Source organism: Lontra canadensis, unplaced genomic scaffold (assembly GCF_010015895.1).
Source record: "Lontra canadensis isolate GAN:19392208 unplaced genomic scaffold, GSC_riverotter_1.0 scaffold17, whole genome shotgun sequence".
In the NCBI taxonomy this organism is placed as follows: Eukaryota; Metazoa; Chordata; class Mammalia; order Carnivora; family Mustelidae; genus Lontra; species Lontra canadensis.
Genome location: NW_022631011.1, coordinates 11,705,910 through 11,727,457, shown reverse-complemented (window position 1 = coordinate 11,727,457; position 21,548 = coordinate 11,705,910). Strand labels below are relative to the sequence as shown.

The window sequence follows — 21,548 nt, the reverse complement described above, 5'->3', positions numbered from 1 at the left end:
AAATAAAACTGAGGCACCAAACCTTGGCTTCTGAAAACCAACATTTTCTCCATGGTTAATTTTTTTCTGAGATTAAAAACCATCCTCTCTTGTCAGGAAAAGAGATAAATTTATAAATAAACATCATAAAATAGATAAACATATAAATCAACCACCCTGAAGATTTCTTCCCTGTTTTCACACTTTCTGGTTATGTTGTCTGAAATTTCATGAAATTTGAAATAAGTACTCTTTACAGTTAATTCTTTATTCCATGTAGCCCCAGAGTTCCACTAATAAGCTAGTTTTGTTCAAACCTGAATTAAACTGGTCTTCACTCTCCATTCTGTTTCCTATACTGAAATATTAGGACATAATTAAAACTCCAGTCACCTCTCTTCTTCACTCAGTAACCTTTATTCTCTTACTAGAGTTACTTTAGTTCTTCTCTGTGCATGCCCTGTAACCAGCAAAGTTTTCTAGATGCTCTCTTGGCAAAAATGTAAGTGACATGGCTTAATGATATCTGGGGAATAACATAGTAAATGTAGTGTATCAAATGTGACCTAAGAATTCTTATTATTTCCTCCACGGTACCCGCTTAAAAGATGGTTCAGCTTTCATGTGAGCCTGAATTGATGACAACTAATTTTCCCACTGAAACACTGAGCTGTTTTTTATGCCGGTTTGCTGATTTGCATGTGGCAGATAGTCTATGTTTCAGATCTCAGATATTGAAAACTAGAAATAGAAAGGAAAGCAGAATTTTTTCAGAAATTATCTCAACTTGTGGACCTTTTTTTATTGCTTTTAAATTAGTTAAATTAGTTTAGTGACCTTGGTACTAGCCTGTGTTAGTTATAGTGAGAAGCAATTTAATAAAAAACAGCTTTATTGAGATATAATTGACATATAATTCAATGAGTTTATTTAAAATAAGTGTGCAGTTCAAAAAGTTTTGACATATATAAATAATATATTGTACATACATATATAGACATATGTGAATGAACATATAATATGTTCATATGTATTATGAACATATTTTCATAAGTGTGAATGTATACACACATGTATGGCTATACACACACATATGTGTGTTTTGTGTTTACATACCTACATGAGAAGCAAAATTTTATTCACAATTAACAGTTAGTTACTTAAGAAGGAATCCAACCTTACAAGTCATCCGTTACCAGTTCAAACACCACACGTTTGTCAATTATTTAAAATTAGTAAAAATGAAAATATGCTTTTAATTTTCCATTATTCAAATATCATTTTCCGTTTAGCCACTGTGATAATAATTATTTTACATTGCATAATTTGTTTATATAATACTGTTGCTCTGTGAGACTCCATCCAGAACTTTTATTTAAATCCTTTATTTTCATGTCTAATAAAAGAAAAAAAAATTTGACCAGAGCTAATATAGTAACACAGCCAAGCAAGAACGGCTTTTAAAACTATATTTCAGGTTTCAGCAAAAACCAGGGAACATTTGTGTATGATTTTGCTACCTTAGAACACCCTAAAAATCTTCACGCTTAAGCAAAAAATATGACATTAGTTGTCGCCTTTCAAAACCAAGGATGAATTTTAAAATCAATAAATCTGAGACATTTTGAAATTGCTCTACCATCCCAGAACCCATTGTGTCATTGCATGTGTGTGTATGAAAAAAATCTGGGAAAAGGACGTTTATCTTTATATAAAGTTGCTCTTTTCCAGAGGTTTGGTGAGAACATAGAGAAATTTTTAGGAAAAATGAAATCTAAAGGAGTATTTCCCATGTCTTTTCTTTCAGCCAAACACATAAGACTTCAAAATTTACCTTGTCATCCCCTCCAGGGTATGATGGTCCCCACGCCTATTCATGTTAGTATGTGTGCAGAAGAATGAACTTAAACGATGACAAGGACTGGGGGGGGCGCCCACAAGTAAAATAAATGTGTACATATAATTTTAGAGATCGTGACCCTGCTTTTTCTTGGGACTCAGATTAGAAAAAATTGATCACAGGTGGTCAAGAGGAACCCCAAATAGTTCAGAGGGTAGAAGAAAGAATGCATTTTGATTTTAAAACAAGGCACGTGGAAGAAGGGGAGGATCCTACAGCTGGAGTTATGTGCCAACCGTTGTTGCATTCTGGCACACAGACATTCCAGAAGCATCGCTTCTTGGGAAGAATGTAGGTGCCCATGTGCCTGATCCCAAAGCCTGCAACTAATTGGAAATACCACCTAACTTCTCCACACAAATGACCAAGCTACCAGGTGAAAATTTGAACATCTAATGTATTCTATAAAGTATTGTGAGTGTATGTTGCTTTGAAGAAATGATAACGAACTACATACATATTGTGACTATCTTCACAAGAACTCGGGAGAAAAGGCTTTCACTTTGCTTTCTGTCTTTGAACTCCTTGGAAGCTGCAGAAGAAAATCTAGTCAAGATACTTCTCATGAAAAGTCTTTATAGACCCAAGTTTTAAGTGAAAACTACCTCCCATGTCAACTCTGCAAGTTCTTGATCTATTTCATTTTGATCCACTATTGTCTTCATCATGAACTTGGCTTCCTCTACACATGGTCATATTTTTGGCTTCCCAGAAATAAATGACGAGGAGAAGAATTTGAGACTATTTCTAGGAAGTCCAGAAACTATGTGGACAGTGAGTACTAAAAGTCAGAAATGCTCTTGGCACTAAATACTAAGAGCTGTAACTAAATGAAGTAAATAGTATGGTTCTACAAATTCATAAATGAGAGTATAATGTCCATATTTTCCAAGAACTGATTTTCCCAAGAATTCATGTGGGAGGCAGACGGAACATAAAAGATCTTAAATGATTTCTTCAAACCAACATTGGCAAGGGCTAATGCAAAGGAAATGATAACAAAATGAAAAGAGATGTGTACAGAGAGAATGTCTGCTCCTCTTCCCTCTGAAGGAGGAAAGGATTTGGGAAGAAGAAGAAAGAAAAAAGAAGAGAAGAGGGAAGACAGGCAAATGGAGTAGGGAAAGGAAAGAGGAGCCCAAAGAATTGGGAGATAAAGAATAAGGCCACCAAAGGAGAATCTGGGCCTCTGTTCCCTTCCTGAAGCCAGCAGGTCTCCTCCAGTGACCCAGAAGCAAACTTAAGTGACACATCACCTTCCACCTGTAAGACTTCTCTGGCATAACTGGTCACAAACACATCCTCCCGGTTGAGGCTCTTGTGTTTCTTTTCTCTGCTAGTCCTTTCCTGTGCATTCAGTATCAGGGGCTGTACCTGCACAACCACTAGGCTTTGGATTTAAGGAATCAAATACCATCACAGTCTCTGGGTTTCAAGGGGTAAAACAAGGCAGGGAAATGGTTAAGTTTGGAGGGAAGAATTTTTGAAATCTCACACCACTTTTTAAGTGGTTTTGCAGGGATCTGAAATGAATTATATAGTAGGTACATTTATCTTGAGTTAAAAAGAGAGAAGTTGGGGAGGGTGGTAATTGGGCATCAGAGACTGTCGTTACCGGATAATGAATACAGAGGGATGGCTTCGGAAGGCAAGGTTTGGAATGCTGCTTTGGTGGAATGATAGGAAAATACCAACTATGATGGCTTAAGGTGGCTATTTCATCCTGATGGGCAGCTTCATCATCTTCAAAGGTGAAGATCAGTAGGCTGGAAAAAACTCATTATGTTCATCAAGAACTTGAATTCTCCTTGAACACTAATCATTTCATTTTTTTTTAAGATTTTATTTATTTATTTGACAGAGAGATCACAATTAGACAGAGAGGCAGGCAGAGAGAGAGAGGGAAGCAGGCTCCCTGCTGAGCAGAGAGCCCGATGTGGGACTCGAGCCCAGGACCCTGAGATCATGACCTGAGCTGAAGGCAGCGGCTTAACCCACTGAGCCACCCAGGCGCCCCAATCATTTCATTTTTAAAGTCAGTTTCATTTAGGTGCAGTTGTACTCTTTAAGTAATAGGTGCATTCCTGCAAAGCTAAGTGAAGTCATACAGTCAACAAACATGAGAGCTACTCTCTACTAGACATTCTCTTTATAAATCAATTTTGATTTTAAGTTTGCCAAAGATCTCACTACTTCCGTAATCTCTTAGTATATATAATTATAAAACAAGAATTCTAGTTATGATGTGCATAATTCTAACATGATACTGGTTTTCATGTTTGTATTTTCTTTGTACTCCATGGTCTAAGCGAGTGATACTTTGTAGTAAATCCTTAAAACATGTCGAAGTTTTTGAGATTTTAACTACTTTATAAGCCATCTTAATACATACATAACATTTAGAACCTGTTGAAATGTTAGGAAAGTTTGTGGTAACACCTCGTGATTTCAACCCCAGAACTTAAAGATTTGGTCATCAAAGTCAGACAGTTAATTGTTGTATTCTCCATGTAAAGAGTGGGAGGATAGTTTTCAGTCCACCAGCTTTAGAGGGAAAATTATCAACCTACAAAGGAGCAGGCCTCCCTTTAAGCACATTAAAAGTCCAATTGTATCACTAAGGATCAATACCATTTTTCCCAAAGAAGCATGCTCAGTAGATCCTGGATGGCTTTTGGTTGGCCATACTTTATTAATTGTTATTTCTATTTCTGTTGGTCACTTAATAAAACCACACTTTAAACTTTTAAAACTATCATTTAAATTACTAAATAAGTGTTCCTCATAATGAACCTAAAATGATACGAATTTGCTATATTGATAGGACTCTGTTCACCAGTCGTAGACCCAGGGAATATGAATATATATTTCTATTTCTCTGAAAGTTTTCTTCGCAGCTTCTCAGCAAGGGTCAGGTGACTTGTGCCTGGAGTAGTAAAGCACTTCTAATAGGACCGCAGTCTGTAGGCAATTTTCAAATCTCTCTTCAACTCAGAAAGTTGGAAAATATACGGAAGACTGGAGAAGTATATTCTTTAAGTGGGATCTAAAGGCTGGCAGCACTTAGTGAACTATTGGGCCATTGACATGATAGTCTGTAATGAATGTTGAATGAATTTTCATTACATTCAGGCATATGCAGTCTGTTGCTTAAGCAAATAGCGAGGTCAAATCAGGGATCATGGATGCTTGTGTGATTGCAGTTATGGTTCTCAGGCCAGGTTTCTACTCCTAGTTCAACTCTGTGGAAATCTGAAAACATCTGGAACCTTTCAGGGTAACAAGAGAACTGTCCAAATGGAGCTTGGATCTAGACTCGGGAGCTTCTGTAGCCAGTTCTGTTCTTGAATGCATCGCTGTGTTTACGCTCTTCTTGGCTTTCCCATCTTATTAACTAGCTCTCCTCCCAAGGACAGTGAAGTACAGCAGAATAAACTGCTGGCTAGGGCTGCTCCGGCTTTTCTGAAGGGCAAAGGGTAAGTTAAAGCCAGAGTGTACTGTAAGCCTGAATTAACTAAACTAAAAAAGGGAGATTTCTTGTGTCAAAAATGCTTTGCGTTTGAAAGACCAACTTTGATTTAGTAAAAGGAGCTCTATTATAACCCCACTAACAGTACCACGTAGTTCATTGGTGTAGACACATCTGTGTTATTCACTTTCTCTGACTTCTTTTTTTTTTAAACGACTAAACTTTAGATTTGATTTTCCCAAGGATATTTACTCTCTGCTTGCAACCCAATCAATGTGTTTACTGTACAGATGAATTTTGTGGCTTTAGTGGCTTGAAGAATGCAAATCTGTTTTCTTAAAAGCTACTTTACCTAAATGGAAATTTTTATTTATTTTTTTTAATTAATGAAATGGAATTGTGTATTTCGTTGCTTGGATTTTGCTTGGATTTTTCATAGAACATAACTTAACTTTTCCTCTACCTGCTTGGTTTTCTAAATGCCTTTTCTATCACCACTCATTCCTACCTACTCTGCTTACTTCTGTTCGCCTCTCCTACCAACACCCTTTCTTCCTCCTGCCCTGTTTCAGGATACAGTACAGCCTGAATGTGGCAGACAGGCTAGCTGATGAACATGTTCTCATCGGGTTGTATGTCGACAGGCTCCGGAACAACCCATCATGGTTAGTGCAGGTTTGGCTGCTTCACTGTCACTACGGAGGGTAACAATCTGATCCCTCGTCAAGAAGTCTCAGCAAAGGGGCAAATGGATGCCACAGGTGTCACTAAGTCATTTTTGAACTGATTCAGTTAAGACGCCTTTCATGATGTTAGTTTGGATACTTCCCATCATGTACCATGGAATTCATCAGAGCTAAAGGGAAAACTGGTGTAAGGGGAGGCCATGCTCTATATTAGCCTTCAGTGGACGCAGGGCTCTGGGTTCCACCAGTCAGTTCTGTGTTACACGTGCCATGTCAAATTACCACACAACACTGATGCAAGAATTTGTCTTATTCCAAGGTCATGGATGTCTCTGCTGATTGGGAGGACAATGCTCTGTTCGTTTAAGATAGAAATGAAAAGAGGGAAAGTGATGGGATGGGATCATACTATGGAAATCATTTCCTTAATGATAACAGTGGGAAAAATTGTCTTTCAATTCTTCTCCGACTTACCAGTATTTCTGGAAAACCGTCCTCATAAAGCCTGCTTTCAAGTGGAACAATATGCAGAGCTTACGGCCAGATGTGTGTCAAATGTGTAAATTCTGATAGCCCTGCATATTTGGATAAAGGCATTTGTACAGTTTTTCTCTATTTTAATTGCAACGTAGGAGATTCCTCCCAATGGTTGAAGTTACTTCGTTTTGATAATAAATGTACGCTTGCAATTTGAATGAAAATAAGTGGACAGACTATGTATTTATCATATGTTTCAGTCTAGTTTAGATTCCTGTGTTTACAAATGTGTTTAGCAAACCAGTTCCTTAGAAATATTTGAATTTTGCTTAATAACTCTAACTTTCTCTGAACTAAGGGCTAGTGTTTTGTTTTGTTGTTTTGTCTGCCATTATAAATATTAAGTGAACCTATGGGTTAAATTGCCTTTAAAATAGCCTGCCTCCTTTCCTCTACTATTTCACAAAAAGCATCCCTGAAACCTGTGATGGCCACTACTCCGTCCTCATCTCCTTCATCACTTGGTATTGTTAGCCACCTCTGTTTCTAGAACTCTCCTCCCTAAACTGTTTCCTGCTCCTGATGAATAGAACTGTTCTTAAAAAATTAGTACATGAGATGATTTTAGGTGATACATCGATGAACATCTATTAGTAGTTACATATTTATCTTAATTTGTATTTTTTAAAAAATATAACTAGCACACTAGTTTCATTGTATACTTTATCCTACACCTCACGAAGATAAAAATAAAAAGCTCTCTTCAGCTGACCCCACCTCTTTGTTCAAAGTTGCCAAATTTGTAGATCCAAAAGTTCCACTTCTTTGTTACCTCTCAGCCTCTCAAAACTGTGAGAGAGAAGATTGATTGCTTTAATCTTATTCCCAATGAGTTTGGATCCCCAATGTTATATGGCAGCTGAAACAACAGAACTAAATACTGAATTATACCCCCCCAAAAAATGTATTGACATTCCTCAAAGAAGAGTATTATTGTTACAGATTCAATCATGTCTGAAGGCAAAGCTGTGGTCTCATACTGGGTCCTCTCCCCGCTAATTCTGAACACACTCAGTTACTTCTCCCACTCTTCTTTGACCTTTTCTTAATTAAATTTGTAACAAAGAAGTCTCCAAAGAGAAAAGCTCCCAGTTCGTTGCTACCAGTCGTTTTCCCTACTCAAGTGATTGATCATATTGGCTTGATGGTCACTTAAGACAGTAAAACTGTCTCCACAGAGACACCTCACATCTACTTAATGAAAGCTAGAGGTGATATTTATTTTGAAAATAAAGCAGAATTTAAGACCGATCAGCAAAGCAAGCTCCTTGTTAAGAGGTGCTGACCTCCAAATTTCTGTATGCTTTTTTCTGTCCTTAGAAATTTCCAACTTCTCTTTTGAATTTCTCATTTTTCTTCTCTTTCCTCTGTATTGAATTAGATCCTAACAATTCCCACACCGGCCATGATTATGGAAGTGATGTAGTGATCTCTCACCCTCTCTGTCATCTTAATAGCTAATAATGCTTCACCGTCCTTCAACTCTGATGAGATATGAAAGGGTAATAGTCATAAAAACTACCATTTTTAAAAGCACATGCCTCCTGCAAAGCACTGTGTAAAAACTTTATTTACATAACTTCCCCTAGTCCTTAGAGTAAGCCCATAGAGTAAATGCATTCTTCCCCATTTTATAGATAAATAAAAGTATCAATTTATAGAGTTTACATGACTCTGCCATAGTCACATAGCTATGAAACAGTAAATCACAGACTTCAACCATTATCTGCTGGATCCCAAGCTCCTAATCATGCTACATTGCCTATTATAAAACCTACATAAACACGTGCTCCCCCCAGAAAGATTTTCTAGAATCTTTCTAGATACTACTCCCCACTGCATCTACCCCACTGCATACCTGTTACCTGAAATTGCAAATCCTACTACATTTATTTGATAGACAGAGATCACAAGTAGGCAGAGAGGCAGGCAGAGAGAGGAAGGGAAGCAGGGTCCCCGCTGAGCAGAGCACCCAATGTGGGGCTCGATCCCAGAACCCTGGGATCATGACCTGAGCTGAAGGCAGAGGCTTTAACCCACTGAGCCACCCAGGTGCCCCGCAAATCCTACTACATTATTTTTATTTCATTTTAACAGATATTTGAGTGCATACTACTAATAGGAATGGTGGTTGTTAAAGTTATCATTTCTGTATTTAGTCTACGCATTGTGGTTTTCCATTTTAATTACAATCTTCAAAATAGCAAGAATTTTGTCTTTAGTCTCCTGTATTTCATCATGGCAGCCAGAATATGAATAATAAATGTTACATGTATGAAGTTCTTCAAAAACTACAGAGCCCTTTCTTACACATTATTTGCTCACCAAAGCTCTATAAGTTTGGAGATTATTAATTCCATTTCACTGATAAGAAAAGGTTAGACACGTTAAGAGACTTATCCAAGGTCACATGCTATCAAGTGCTTGCACACAGGTCTTCTGACACCGGGTCCCATCTGTTTTCCACCCCATTCCTCAGGCTCTCTGTCTCTACACCCTTCATGAGATGGTCTACAAACAGGAACCTAATAACTGTTCTTAATTAAAATATTTGTTTTGTAATTATTCATATATGCTCCTGATTAAGTCTGTGTGGGAGCCTTTCCCCATATTAACTACTTAATACAATGGAAAACTGACTCATTTGTAAATAGTCTACTGACAAATTAGAGAAACACTTCTGTGTCCTTGCTGGTTCTGATGTCAAATAATCACATCAATTCACTGTAGCTCAAGGGAGAATTCCTGCTCTCTTCCTAATTCAGTGAAGTTTTAAAAGCCTTAATGGTTTTCAACCATCTTCTCCAATGGGGGAGAAGGGTTATTAAAATGTAATATGGTGAGGGCTTTTTCTGCCTGTCCCTAAAGCTCATGAAGTACTGGCCTTGTTAGAGGTTTATAGGGAATAATTGGGGCAGGCAGACTAAAAAGATGGGAAACCAGCCTGGAACTTCTAACTGTACCATAATTATATCCTTGATACTTGCCATATTCATAAGCTTCTGACATACTGCTCTCAGCTCTGAAAAAAAAAACCCTGTATAAAGGAGAGAGGGAGTGCAGTTGAAGGCTCCTGTCCATTCTTTGATGTCATGACCAATTCCTGTCACTTAGTTATTAGACCCCTGATCGCATAGAAATAGGTTAAAATTTGTTTTTTTTATGTTTTTCTCAAGTATAGGAAATTATATATTTGATGCCATTTCTAGATTTCATATATGAGGTCTAAATTTTTATTGGCTTTCCTGCTTAAAACCCTTTAATAGATTCCCACTACACTTGGTTTAAAACTCAGAGCCTTCACCAGGCCTACAAGACTGTGCCCAATCCAGCCCTTGCCCTGTCCTATCTCAGTCCCAGTCTCATGGGTTTCTCCCACTTAATCCCAATACTTAGCAGCATCCACTTTAATCAGTCCTAAAAACAGTTCCTAAAACTGCCTCAAGACCATGATGCTAGTTTTTCCCTGTGCCAAGAACATTCTTCCCACTTTACCCTTGCCCTGTCCAGACACACATGTGTGCACTGATTCTCTTTACATGTATGTAAAGGCTACTTCTCTAGCTTCCAAACTCAGAGTAAAGGCATCTCCTCAAGGAGGCCTCCCATACTAATCTCTATCATGGCGTAATGTTTATTTCATTCTTACTGTGACTGTAACCATTGGTTGGTCAGCTGGTTGGTTGAATGGTTTACCAGCTGCCTTCTCTGTAAGCAGGGAGCTTCTCTAACTTGTTCATTACCATATCTCTGGCACCTACCACAGTGCCTACTGCACAGCAGGTACACAAAAAATATCTGTTGACATCATGGGATGTTGATGGTGCTATAGGTATAAAATTCCCTCTTACCTTAAACAAAATTGTTAGGACTTCTCAGAAAATCTTTTTTAATTGTAAAATGAATATTTTTGCTACTTAAAAAAAATCACCTATTATAAGTTAGCCCTTAGGTTGAACATTTAGTGCAGGAGTATAAAGTAGGTGAAAAAGTAAAGTATTAAGCTTTACACAGAGAACAGTGGTAAACCTGGATAAAGACAAGCATCAGCAATTCACTGACATGAGGAAAGCAGCTAATGGTGTGGGGGGGGGGGCAAAGAAAAAAAAAGCATCTAAACTAAAAGCGATATTGGGAAAAAAATTTTTTTTAATTTCAATGTTCTTTGATCTCTTTCACTGTGTATTAGTTTGCTAGGGCCGCTATAACAAAATACCACAGACTGCATCTTAGACAACAGAAATTTATTTTCTCACCATTACTGGCCTTGTTAGAGGTTTATAGGGAATATAGGGAGGTTTATAGGTTTATAGGGAGGCTAGAAGTCCAAGACTAAGGTGCTGACAGTTGTGATATGTCCTGAGGTCTCTCTCCCATCAGCCCACAGATGGCTACCTTCTTGCCTTGTTCTCACATGGCCTTTTCTCTGTGCACAAACATCCTTAGTTCTCTTCTGCTTCTTATAAGGACACCACTCATGTTGGCTTAGTAAAACCTCATTTTACTTTACTTACCTCTTCAAAAACCCTAACTCCATATAGTCACATTCTGAGGTACTAGGGCTTAGGGCTTCAACACATGAATTTGGGGGAAGACACAGTTCAATCCATGACCCACTTCAACACTAAATCCACCAAATTGGATTTTTTTTTTTTTTTTTAATGTGTAGGCTAAAACTTGGCCCTTTTCAGTAAAGGCTGATTTGGAAAATGTAAATGTATTGCAGCCTATTGAAAGAAAAAAAGGTATTACCTACACTCACTGAAAGTGTCTCTTATTTATGAGTTTTTGTTTCCTTGTTAACCCTATTCCTTTTGTTCTGTAAAATGTTTATGAGTTCAGTTCTAAAACTAGACTTCTGGGACACCTGGGTGGCTCAGTCAGTTAAGCGTCTGCCGTCAACTCAGGTCATGATCCTGGGGTCCTGCGATTGAGCTCCTTGTCATGCTCCTTGCTCATCAGGGAGTCTGCTTCTCCCTCTTCCTCTGCCCCTCCCCCTTACTCTCAAATAAATAAATTAAAATCTTTTTAAAAAATTTAAAACTAGACTTCTGAGAAAGCTATTCCCGTAGGATTCTAGAAATATGAATCTGAAGAGCGCCATGCCACCTGTGCACATAACTGCAGTGGCTGCGTTGTACCCACAGAGGTTTGCTCAGCATACTCAGACGAGAAATTGATTTTAAGATGAGTTCATTTCTCGGTGATAGATTCTAATACATTTTAAGTTTCCATGGGAAACAAGAGAGACATTCCCAATCTGAGGAAGTTATTGATACAAATGAGCTAGTGTAGTACCAGACGCATGGGAATAACACAATATTCGTTCCTCACCTGATTTTGAATAGGATGAAAGGCATACAATAAATAGATTTTAAAATCTCATATTGTAAACCAGTCCATTATAATATGGTAGAAAACAAATGATAGCTCATGGACGTTCACCAATATGGTTAAATGGATCAACTTCAGAGTATGCTTTCTCTAAGTGTGCTGAAATATGTGGGGCCTGTTCTCTTATGCTGGTTGATACAATGATATATTGCGTGAAAAGGACATTTGGTGACAAATTAACGGGAATATGCAGCTTTGGAGAAAGAAGAGAAGGCTGTCACTGTTAGCGGACTCCTCCCTTTGCTTAGGATTTCGGAGATGTGAATTTCCCCTAGAGTTTCTGTAAAACCCTTCACTGATTCAACTAACTGCACTTTCTTCTTCTTCTTGGTAAACCCTAGAATACTAGCCAGTAACCAATCATATGTTCTTGAGCAAAAGCTAATTTGTAGATAAGGAGATGATGGTGCAAAAATGGTTACAGCATTTGAGGTAAAGTAGGGGCTTTTGGGTGGCACAGTCAGTTAAGCAATGGACTCTTGATATCTCCTCAGGTCATGATCTCTGGGTGGTGAGATCGAGCCCGTGTGGGGCTTTGTGCTCAGCACAGTGTCTGCTTCAGATTCTTTTCCACTCTGCTCTTCCCCTCACTCACTTGCTCTCTCTCATTCTCTCTCTCTAAAATAAATAAAAATCTCTGGGGGGAAAAAAGAAAGAAAAGGTAAAAGTAAAAAGAATACTTTCATAGTCTCACCATGTGCCCTGGCACTGCTCACTGTATCCCCCATATTATAGGTGAGAGAAATGAAGCACAGAGAGGTTAAGTGATTTGCCCAAAGTCACACAGCTAGTACCTAAGAAGGCTAAGCTGTGAATTCAGAAATGATCCAGTCCCACCTCACACACACCCTTAGATAACATTCCTACCTGTATTCATCCCTAAGAGTAAGCATTTCTTCTGAATGGGAGCTCACCTTTTCCAGATACCATCTGCTTTCCCAATCTTTAAAACAACAACCATAAAATGTGAACCAAAGAGAATTTTCCATGGTTCAGGGTGGGGAAGATCTGATGATAAATATAAAAGAGTATAACGACATTTCTATGAACTTTAGCACCTAGAAAGAGCAGATGGGAAATCGCACATAGCAATTGATTGTATCCTGATTTTCATTCTGCCAAATGTGAATAATTCTGTGTGATTTTAGACAGCATGGCTGGTGTTACAGTGCTGTGTTTTATCTGTACCCTTCTGATTTTCTCAGTGCTGAGGATGCATGCAGAGCCAAGAAGGAGATAGAAGACGTGGTCCAAAGTCCATGACCCTAGGAGCCAAAGACAGCTAACATGTATTTGTTCTTTTGTCCCCCTAATGCTTAGGCATGTCCTGCTGTGTTCCAAGCTCTGTGCTAAACATTCAAGATCTAACAGTGAAATGATTGAAAGACTTTTCTCTCAAAAAAGCTACAGTCTCGTGAAGGAGTAAGACAAGTGAAAAAGCTATTAAATCAGGAAGGGTACCAGGTACAGGAAGGGCAGACAGTGCTGAGTGCCGTTGGCTGTGTGATGAGCAATAACCCGAATTTAGAGGTCAGAGGGAGGGTGGGAAATGGACGGTAAAGCCAAGAGCCTGATGAAGAAGAACTGGCCAAGTGGAAGAGAGCAGAGGAAGGAGAGATTGCTTAGAGCCGAGAGAAAATGTGGAACTCCTCCTTGAGGAACTCAACTGGGGAAGGCTGCTAGAGTACTGGGGGCAGTTGGGGTAGGGGTGGGGTGTAAACGATGAAGCTAGATTATGCAGGACCTGAGTCTTAGGGAGGAGTTTGAAAAATGAGAACCCATTGAAGGATTCTATGCATGTTACAACCAAATTCATTTTTTAAAAAAAGATTTTATTTATTTTTATTTATTTGGCAGACAGAGATCACAAGTAGGCAGAGAAGCAGGCAGAGAGAGAGGAGGAAGCAGGCTCCCTGCTGAGCAGAGAGCCCGATGTGGGGCTCGATCCCAGGACCCTGGGATCACGACCTAAGCCGAAGGCAGAGGCTTTAACCCAGTGAGTCACCCAGGTGCCCCCCAAATTCATTTTTAAAAGCTCATTGACTACAGGATGCAAAATGAATTAGAGGGAAGAATAAGTCTAAAATGAAAGGAACCTGTTGAGAAGGCTGTATGCTAATTCCAGATGACAGTGGCCTGGAGCACATCAGTGACCCCTGGAATAGAAGAAAATGGAGGAACTTTTGAGTTTGAAGAAGGTAGAATGTGTGGCCTTGGTGTTACAACCTAGTGAACTGGTAAAGTCAGAGTCTTGATAAAGGAGTTTGAAGGCAAAGAGATGCCATTATCATGGTAAATTTTATTATTACTACCCAGGAAGATTGCCATTTCATGATTTCCTGTCTTTTCCTTTTAAAATAGTCAAGAGCCAACAGTTGAAGCTCTGAGAATTAATTCATTTCCTCCCCCATTCTTCAATCCCATAAAATCGTGTCCTGGGCCCCAGATTCACTTTGCTCCTTTCCACCCTGACTCTCTTCTGCTCACTGACTGCTGAAGGCCTGAACCAGGCTCCACTGCCAGAGCATTTTGCTCTCAACCAAATGGAAAGGTAGGATATAACCTCGTAGAGTAATCCTCCACTTCGGAGCACCTAGGAATGCCTTCTCAGACAGTACCCTTCCTCCTCCTTGTTTGCATTTTAATAGAAGAATGGTACAGGAGGCCTAATGACCTTAAAAGAAATGTGGACATACCCTAGGTTCCCAGAAATCTTTGCTAAATCACAAGGTAGTAAGCCCCACCTCTGTCGAGGCCACTTGAGTTGCCTAGAACGCCATTTTGAAATCACTAGCAACACACGATGGCCATGCATTTAAGGTAGAAAGTGGAGAGCTTTCAGAATAACAGATTTCCCTGCTCTGAAATGCAGTCGACACAGCAGCCACTTTTTAATTCATCATGATCTTGTAGCAAGATTATTGATTATAAAGTCTTGAAATGAATAGCCAGAGATGGAGAAAGTGTTAGAATTGGTATTTCTTTAATGATTTAGGGATTATTGGCCATTCATTTTCAACTATTTGTAATTGAAGTCTTGAAATAATGGAATTTATCAGAGGAATGCCTCATTCACCCTTGGATAATTTGAACATATTGAAATGGCACATGTGGACTCATAAATCGTGTGTGTGCACAAAGGGGTAATGTATCACTCCACCCCTCATTCACTCAGGGCTGGGGGAGGAAAGGCATGGAAGGATGACTTATAGCTTACGAGACAGGATCCCATAACTTCATGTCTTGTGTCTCCAAAAGGCTTTTTTTTAATGTAACCTTTACATTATTTATACTTGCTGGTCATTCATGATAAAAGACACTTTTATCATGAGGTTTTTTTAATCACTTTTTTTATTATTTAATTATCAAAACACTCACAAATGTTTTTGACAAAGTCACTTTTTGGCAAACAGATCATTGCCCCGGGCTTAGAGCAATGGGCCTTGTTGTCTACACAACTGTGCTGAATTAGGCATATTATTTCTAATATGAGCCAGAAATGATAAACATATTAAAATCAAATTAAATTATTTCTTTGTGGAGTCGTTTTAGGTTTAAAGTGAAGAGAGTGTAACTTTTTTTTTTTATTAAAGCTGTAACAAGAAATTCAGTTACTATTTTTAACCACTGCGGAGAGCAGACACTCTGTTACAGAGACAAGCATTTGCTTTAAAGCATCAGCTCTCCAGAACTAACTCCTTTGCTATTACAGTTATTTTCTTATTCCAAGTCTTTTTTTTTTAAAGATTTTATTTATTTATTTGACACAGAGAGATCACAAGTAGACAGAGAGGCAGGCAGAGAGAGAGAGGGTAGCAGGCTCCCTGCTGAGCAGAGAGCCCGATGCAGGACTCGATCCCAGGACCCTGAGATCATGACCTGAGCCAAAGGCAGCGGCTTAACCCACTGAGCCACCCAGGCGCCTGTTATTCCAAGTCTTTTGTATGCTGATTGAAATCTTAGTCTATGGGGATTGGTGAGCCTGGAAACCTAGAATTTCCTGTTTTAAGGAATGTTTACAAAATATCATACAAGTATATGGATATCAGTTAAATACTCATATTATTTCTCATCTGTGGTTTGCATTTGGGGTTTATTTCATGTGATCAACGTATCTTGGAAGTTTCCTTAGGAATGCAGATTCTCAGGTTCTGACCCCCACAACCTACCCTGTCACCCCCCAACTATAGATGAGAAACTACATTTTTTATAAGATCCCTAAGTGATAAGTACATACACTAAAGTGTGAAAAGCCCTACTCTGCATGGTTGTTGGATGGGAAATGACATTTGAAGGAGACCTGAATCATTAATGAATCTGAGGAGGTTACTTAAGAGGCGAAATAACAATAGTTGACTTTTGAGCACTTAATGCGTTCTAGGCATCATAGTAACTATGTGTTTTACATGCATTATCTCATGTGAGCAAAAGGGAAGAGAAGACTTTTTCTGAGGATGGAGAAGTGACTTAGTAAATGCAGATATTCGGGAATGTTCTAGATAGTTATTGTAGCCCAGAGAAAAGAGCTAAATCTAGAGGGAAGTACTCAGGATCAGAACATGTGTAGCTAGCCTACGTGCAGAGTATAGACTACAGCAGAGATGATGGAGACAGGGATGTTTTCTGAATGACCAAAAAAAGAAAGAAAGAAAATGTTACAGTAATGAATTCAGCCAGCCAGGGAAAGCTATTTGGAAGTGACAAAGTGACATAGCCAATATTGTGGAAACACATAATGATTTTCACTCATCTCACTTTAGAACAAGGTTAAAAACTATGTTGCATATTTACTTTCTATGTAAATATACATATAAACAATATAACCATATATTACTCTATATGGGTTCAAGTCTTTGCAATGGATAATTCTTAAAACCTTAATATTGGCATAGAAGTGTATTACTTTCAGTGTATAATCATGAGTATTGTTTTTTTTCTTTAAGAAACAGGCTTAAGATTAACAGGTAGGAAATATAAATGGAGGAGAATATATTTAGGGATGAGAGAAATTAGTTTTTAATCTTGATTCTGACCCAATACTTACCATAATAACTGATAAGCCAAATTATAATCAACTAGTCAGTTAACAAGACTGATGTTACTGGTATGTTTCATAGAATTGTTTTAATGGCATGCAAAACTTAGTCTTGAGTGAAGGGACTTCTGAAATTCGGGAGAGTTGATAATGCTTCTATTTGCTTTAGTTTCTTAGAGACTCAGATCATTCTTATTCTACTATGAACAATTTCTATAAATTATGTGAGACAATAAACAATTAATGTCATTAGAAGCCACTGCTATAATTCCATTTTTCTAGAAGTAAATATAAAATGGCAAGTTACCTGAGTACTGATATTATTGATAACTATTTGTATTAGTTATCTGTTGCCACGTGACAAATTATCCAATAACTTAGCAGCTTAAAGGAACAAATGTTTATTATCCCACAGTGGGTCAGGAATCCAGCTAGGTGCCTGTGGCTCAGGGATTTTCATGAGGTTGCCATCAAACTGTTGGCTGGGGCTGTTATTTTATCTAAAGGCTCTACCTATTATCACCTATAATTTATAAGGTTATTATTGGCTAGCTTCAGTTCCTTATCACATGGGAAGCAGCTTGCTTCCCACAGAGCAAGGAATCCAAAGGAGCTCAAGAGAGAGAAAACCATACTCAAGATGGAAACCATGGTCCTTTTTATAGCCTAATCTTGGAAGTGACATTCCATTACTTCTGCTCTATTCTATCCATTAAAAACTAGCCAGTAGGTCCAGCCCATACCCAAGGAAGAGGATTGTGAATACCAGGAGGTGGTGATCACTGCAGGCTGACCACAATTATTGTGTTGTTGTTATTGTGGTTACACAGGCTCCATGCTGGGCGTAGAACCTAATGTGGGGCTCTAACTTACAACTCTGAGGTCAAGATCTGAGCTGAGATCAAGAGTTGGATGTTTAACAGACTGAGCCATTCAGGCACCCCACAACTGGTGGAAGGGTGATTGTGTCTTTCCTCCATATTTTCTGATATATAAATAAAAAAATGTTACAGGAGATAAAATTAAAGAGAAAATATTCTTTTATGAGACACGTTGATGAGTAAAGTCACTCTTCTTTGGAGTTTTCTTAGTAAGACATTGAATCGACTGAAGACAGGATTTATTAATGGAACTTCCTGGCCACATAGTAGATCATGTCATGAATCCAAGTCTGAGATCATTAACCTAACAGGGTTTTGTAGAGCTTTCAAATTTTTGCACCGAAAAATTGAAATAGCAAAAACCCCTGGCAGTGATAGGAACCCATCAATCTTTCTCATTGCCTAACAGTCTCCTTCTTGCTCTGTTCTCAACAGTATGCTTGAAAGTTCAAACCGGCTTGATGAAGAGCACAGGCTGATCGCCAGGTATGCAGCAAGACTGGCGGCAGAGTCCACTTCCTCGGTAAGTAGTCTGAGTGAGAGGCTGTCATTCATGTTCACTGTTATCCTGATGGTCGGGGCTACCACAGCAGGACTGAGGAGGTGTTACTGGATGGCCTGAGGACCTACACATGAGTCTTCCACAGCTTCCCTTTGTCCCTCTCCAGCTATGGTTCTGGTACAGCAGAAATCGTAGCTTCCAATAAGAGGTTACAACACCGTATTTCTGCACCAGCCCATCCCCTGATTTCTCTGGATCATTCCTGATCAGTTAATAGAAAGAGCAAAGCAATGACTCTAATTCACAACTGCCCCAGAGGAGTTTCTACTTTTATCAATATGTAATAGATAAAAGAAACAAAAAATTACATAATGAAATCAGAGGGAAAACCTGGATCACAGGTCAAAGATGCCACATGCCAGACTTAGCTACCCACGAAGCCATTTAGGACCTCAAATGTCTTCATTAGCAACATAGATCATTTCTTTGTTTTAAAAGAAATGCTAATTAAAAAAGCATAGAAAAGCTTTATAAAAGCTAGACATTTTACCAAGCTTAACCTTTCTTACAGTCGTGTATTTGGACATTAAAAAGCAGGCTGAGGTTTTCCTTGTCTTTGCAGGCTTAGTCAGTCAGTGCCGATTTTAAAATCTTGGCATGTGGTGGAAAGATGAATTGTGATCTTTTTAATTTGTTTAAAATCCAATTGAGGAATTTCTACTGTAGAGTAAGGAAAGCAAGGGGCAGGGAAATACATATAATCTGCCCCTGTTTTTATAAAACAATGACAAATTAAACCTTCATTAAATCCACACTCAAATATATACATATATTTAAATACAGTATGTAATTACATGTATATACCTATATAAACATACATACATATGTAAAAGTTGACTCTTATTTGGAAATCTGAAAGTCAGACCATCCTTGTAAAAAATCCTCTTATAAAAAAAAAATCCTCTTATAATTGTAAGAAATGTTCATATTGTGTAAAAGAACTCATTTAATAAAATAGTAATTTGATTTTACACTAAAAGTACAGATATAAATATACATATATATATACTATATAATCATATACCATACTTCTATGTATATCTGTATTTAGTCAGAAGTTAATTTGTATATATATCTCTATATATAATTTGTTAAGATTAATTTGTGTGTATGTTCATGGATATATATGTGTATATATATATATATATATATGGAAAAATCAATGTCTGTGTATATGGCAGTTGTTAAAGTCGGCTGCATGACCAAGAACGATGGAATGGCATGAATGTGGGGGAAGGGTGTAATGTATGAATAATACTTAATAATACTTAATACATAAATATGAATAAAGAAATGCTAAAAGTGTGTTGACCAAAAGAAGAAGAAAAGAAATTCCTAGTAACTAAGACTTTAAAACTATGAAATTTTTAATTGTACATTACAGTGACTGAACAGTAATTCTAGAGAAGTGTCTCAATAGGGAAGTATTTTTTACACCCACCCATATTGAGAGAACCGTCACAATAGGGACAGGACGCCAAGAGTGAAATAGATCCCAAAGACTTTAAGTCAGAAAGCTATAAAACAGGGGCGCCTGGGTGGCTCAGTCAGTTGGGCATCAGACTCTTGATTTGGGCTCCCGTCGTGATCTCAGGGTCCTGAGACTGACGCCTGCAACAGGCTCCACGCTCAGCCGGGAATCTGCTTAAGATTCTCTCTCTCCCTCTGCCCCGCCCTGTATTCTCTCTCTCTCTCTCTCTCTCGAATACATAAATAAATCTTTAAGAAGCAAGGGGTACTTGGGTGGCTCAGTTGGTTAAGCATCTGACGCTTGATTTCAGCTCAGTTGGTTAAGCATCTAATGCTTGATTTCAGCTCAGGTCCTGATCTCAGGGTCGTGAGATCGAGCCCTGCATCAGGCTCTGTGTTCTGTGCTCAGCACAGAGTCACCTGCAGATTCTCTCTCTCCTTTCCCCTCTGCTCCTCCCCACCCCTCTCTCTCTCACTCTCTCACAAATAACAAATAAAACTCTTTTTTTAAAAAAAAAGTAAAAGTAGGGGCGCCTGGGTGGCTCAGTGGGTTAAAGCCTCTGCCTTAGGCTCAGGTCATGATCCCAGGGTCCTGGGATCGAGCCCCGCATCGGGCTTTCTGCTCAGCAGGGAGCCTGCTTCCTCCTCTCTCTCTCTGCCTGCCTCTCTGCCTACTTGTGATCTCTGTCTGTCAAATAAATAAATAAATAAAATCTTTAAAAAAAAAATAAAAAAGTAAAAGTAAAAAAAATAATTTAAAAAAAGAAAGCTACAAAACTGTTTTTTCTGTGTTCTGTGTATTTGCCGTCCAAAGATTGCTGCTCCGCTTTTCATTGCACAGGTGTCCTCCAGGTCCATAGAGAAGCTGGTCCTTTAGGAGATGAATGGCAACTTCATGTATTTGCTTTTCTTGTTTTGATCGAGATAATTTTTTTCTCTCCTGTCTGCCTACCTCATGATCTCTGTCTCCTCGAGCCCACGCTGCTTCCTTTCCAAATGTTAAATAGTTCACCACGTGTTTTACAGCAGCCGGCCCAACAGCGGGGTGCTCCCGACATCTCCTTCACCATTGATGCAAACAAGCAGCAGAGGCAGCTGATCGCAGAGCTAGAAAATAAGAACAGGTAAGGCTGCTTAGACACGCTGGCTTTTTGGATCAAAGTGTGTGCTCACTGCAAGCTTGTAGTTGGGACACCTGGGTGGCTCAGTCCGTTAAGCATCTGCCTTTGTCTCAGGTTTGGGATCCCAGGGTCCTGGGATCAAGTTCCTCATCAGGGAGCCTGCCTCTCTCTCTCCCACTCCCCCTGCTTCTGCTCTCTCTGTCCAAGAAATAAATAAAATCTTTTTTAAAAGGTTCTATGGACAAAAATGTAAAGGAAGTTACAAACTTGGTTGGCACATTTCTATGTTCTTAGAAGGAAAGAAAGACTAAACTGAAAACTCCCAAGCCCACAAATATCTTACCTTGGTTGCAGCATTCACCTGCTCTCCCACCTCTCCAAGGTACTTTCTTTTCCCTTTCAATCCTCTGCTTTCACTCAGCATGAGGAGAAATCAGGACTTCCTTGAAGGAGATACCCCAGGCAGGAATACCGTGTGGAATTCCAGAATCAGCAAGAAACATAATGAATGTCC

General features: G+C 38.7%; 1 protein-coding gene across 28 annotated transcripts in view; it reads left to right on the top strand.

Moving 5' to 3' along the window:
- DTNA (dystrobrevin alpha) overlaps window positions 1-21,548 on the top strand; it is a 355,367-nt gene that overhangs the window by 297,596 nt on the left and 36,223 nt on the right. For 17 of the 28 annotated variants that reach the window (XM_032859621.1, XM_032859622.1, XM_032859623.1 and 14 more), the window contains 4 exons: window positions 5,278-5,355; window positions 5,921-6,013; window positions 18,317-18,404; window positions 20,940-21,037. In XM_032859621.1, the coding sequence (XP_032715512.1) occupies window positions 5,278-5,355; window positions 5,921-6,013; window positions 18,317-18,404; window positions 20,940-21,037 (357 nt within the window). The remainder of the gene's footprint in view (window positions 1-5,277; window positions 5,356-5,920; window positions 6,014-18,316; window positions 18,405-20,939; window positions 21,038-21,548) is intronic. The other 11 variants (XM_032859636.1, XM_032859638.1, XM_032859642.1 and 8 more) reach the window with 3 other exon arrangements.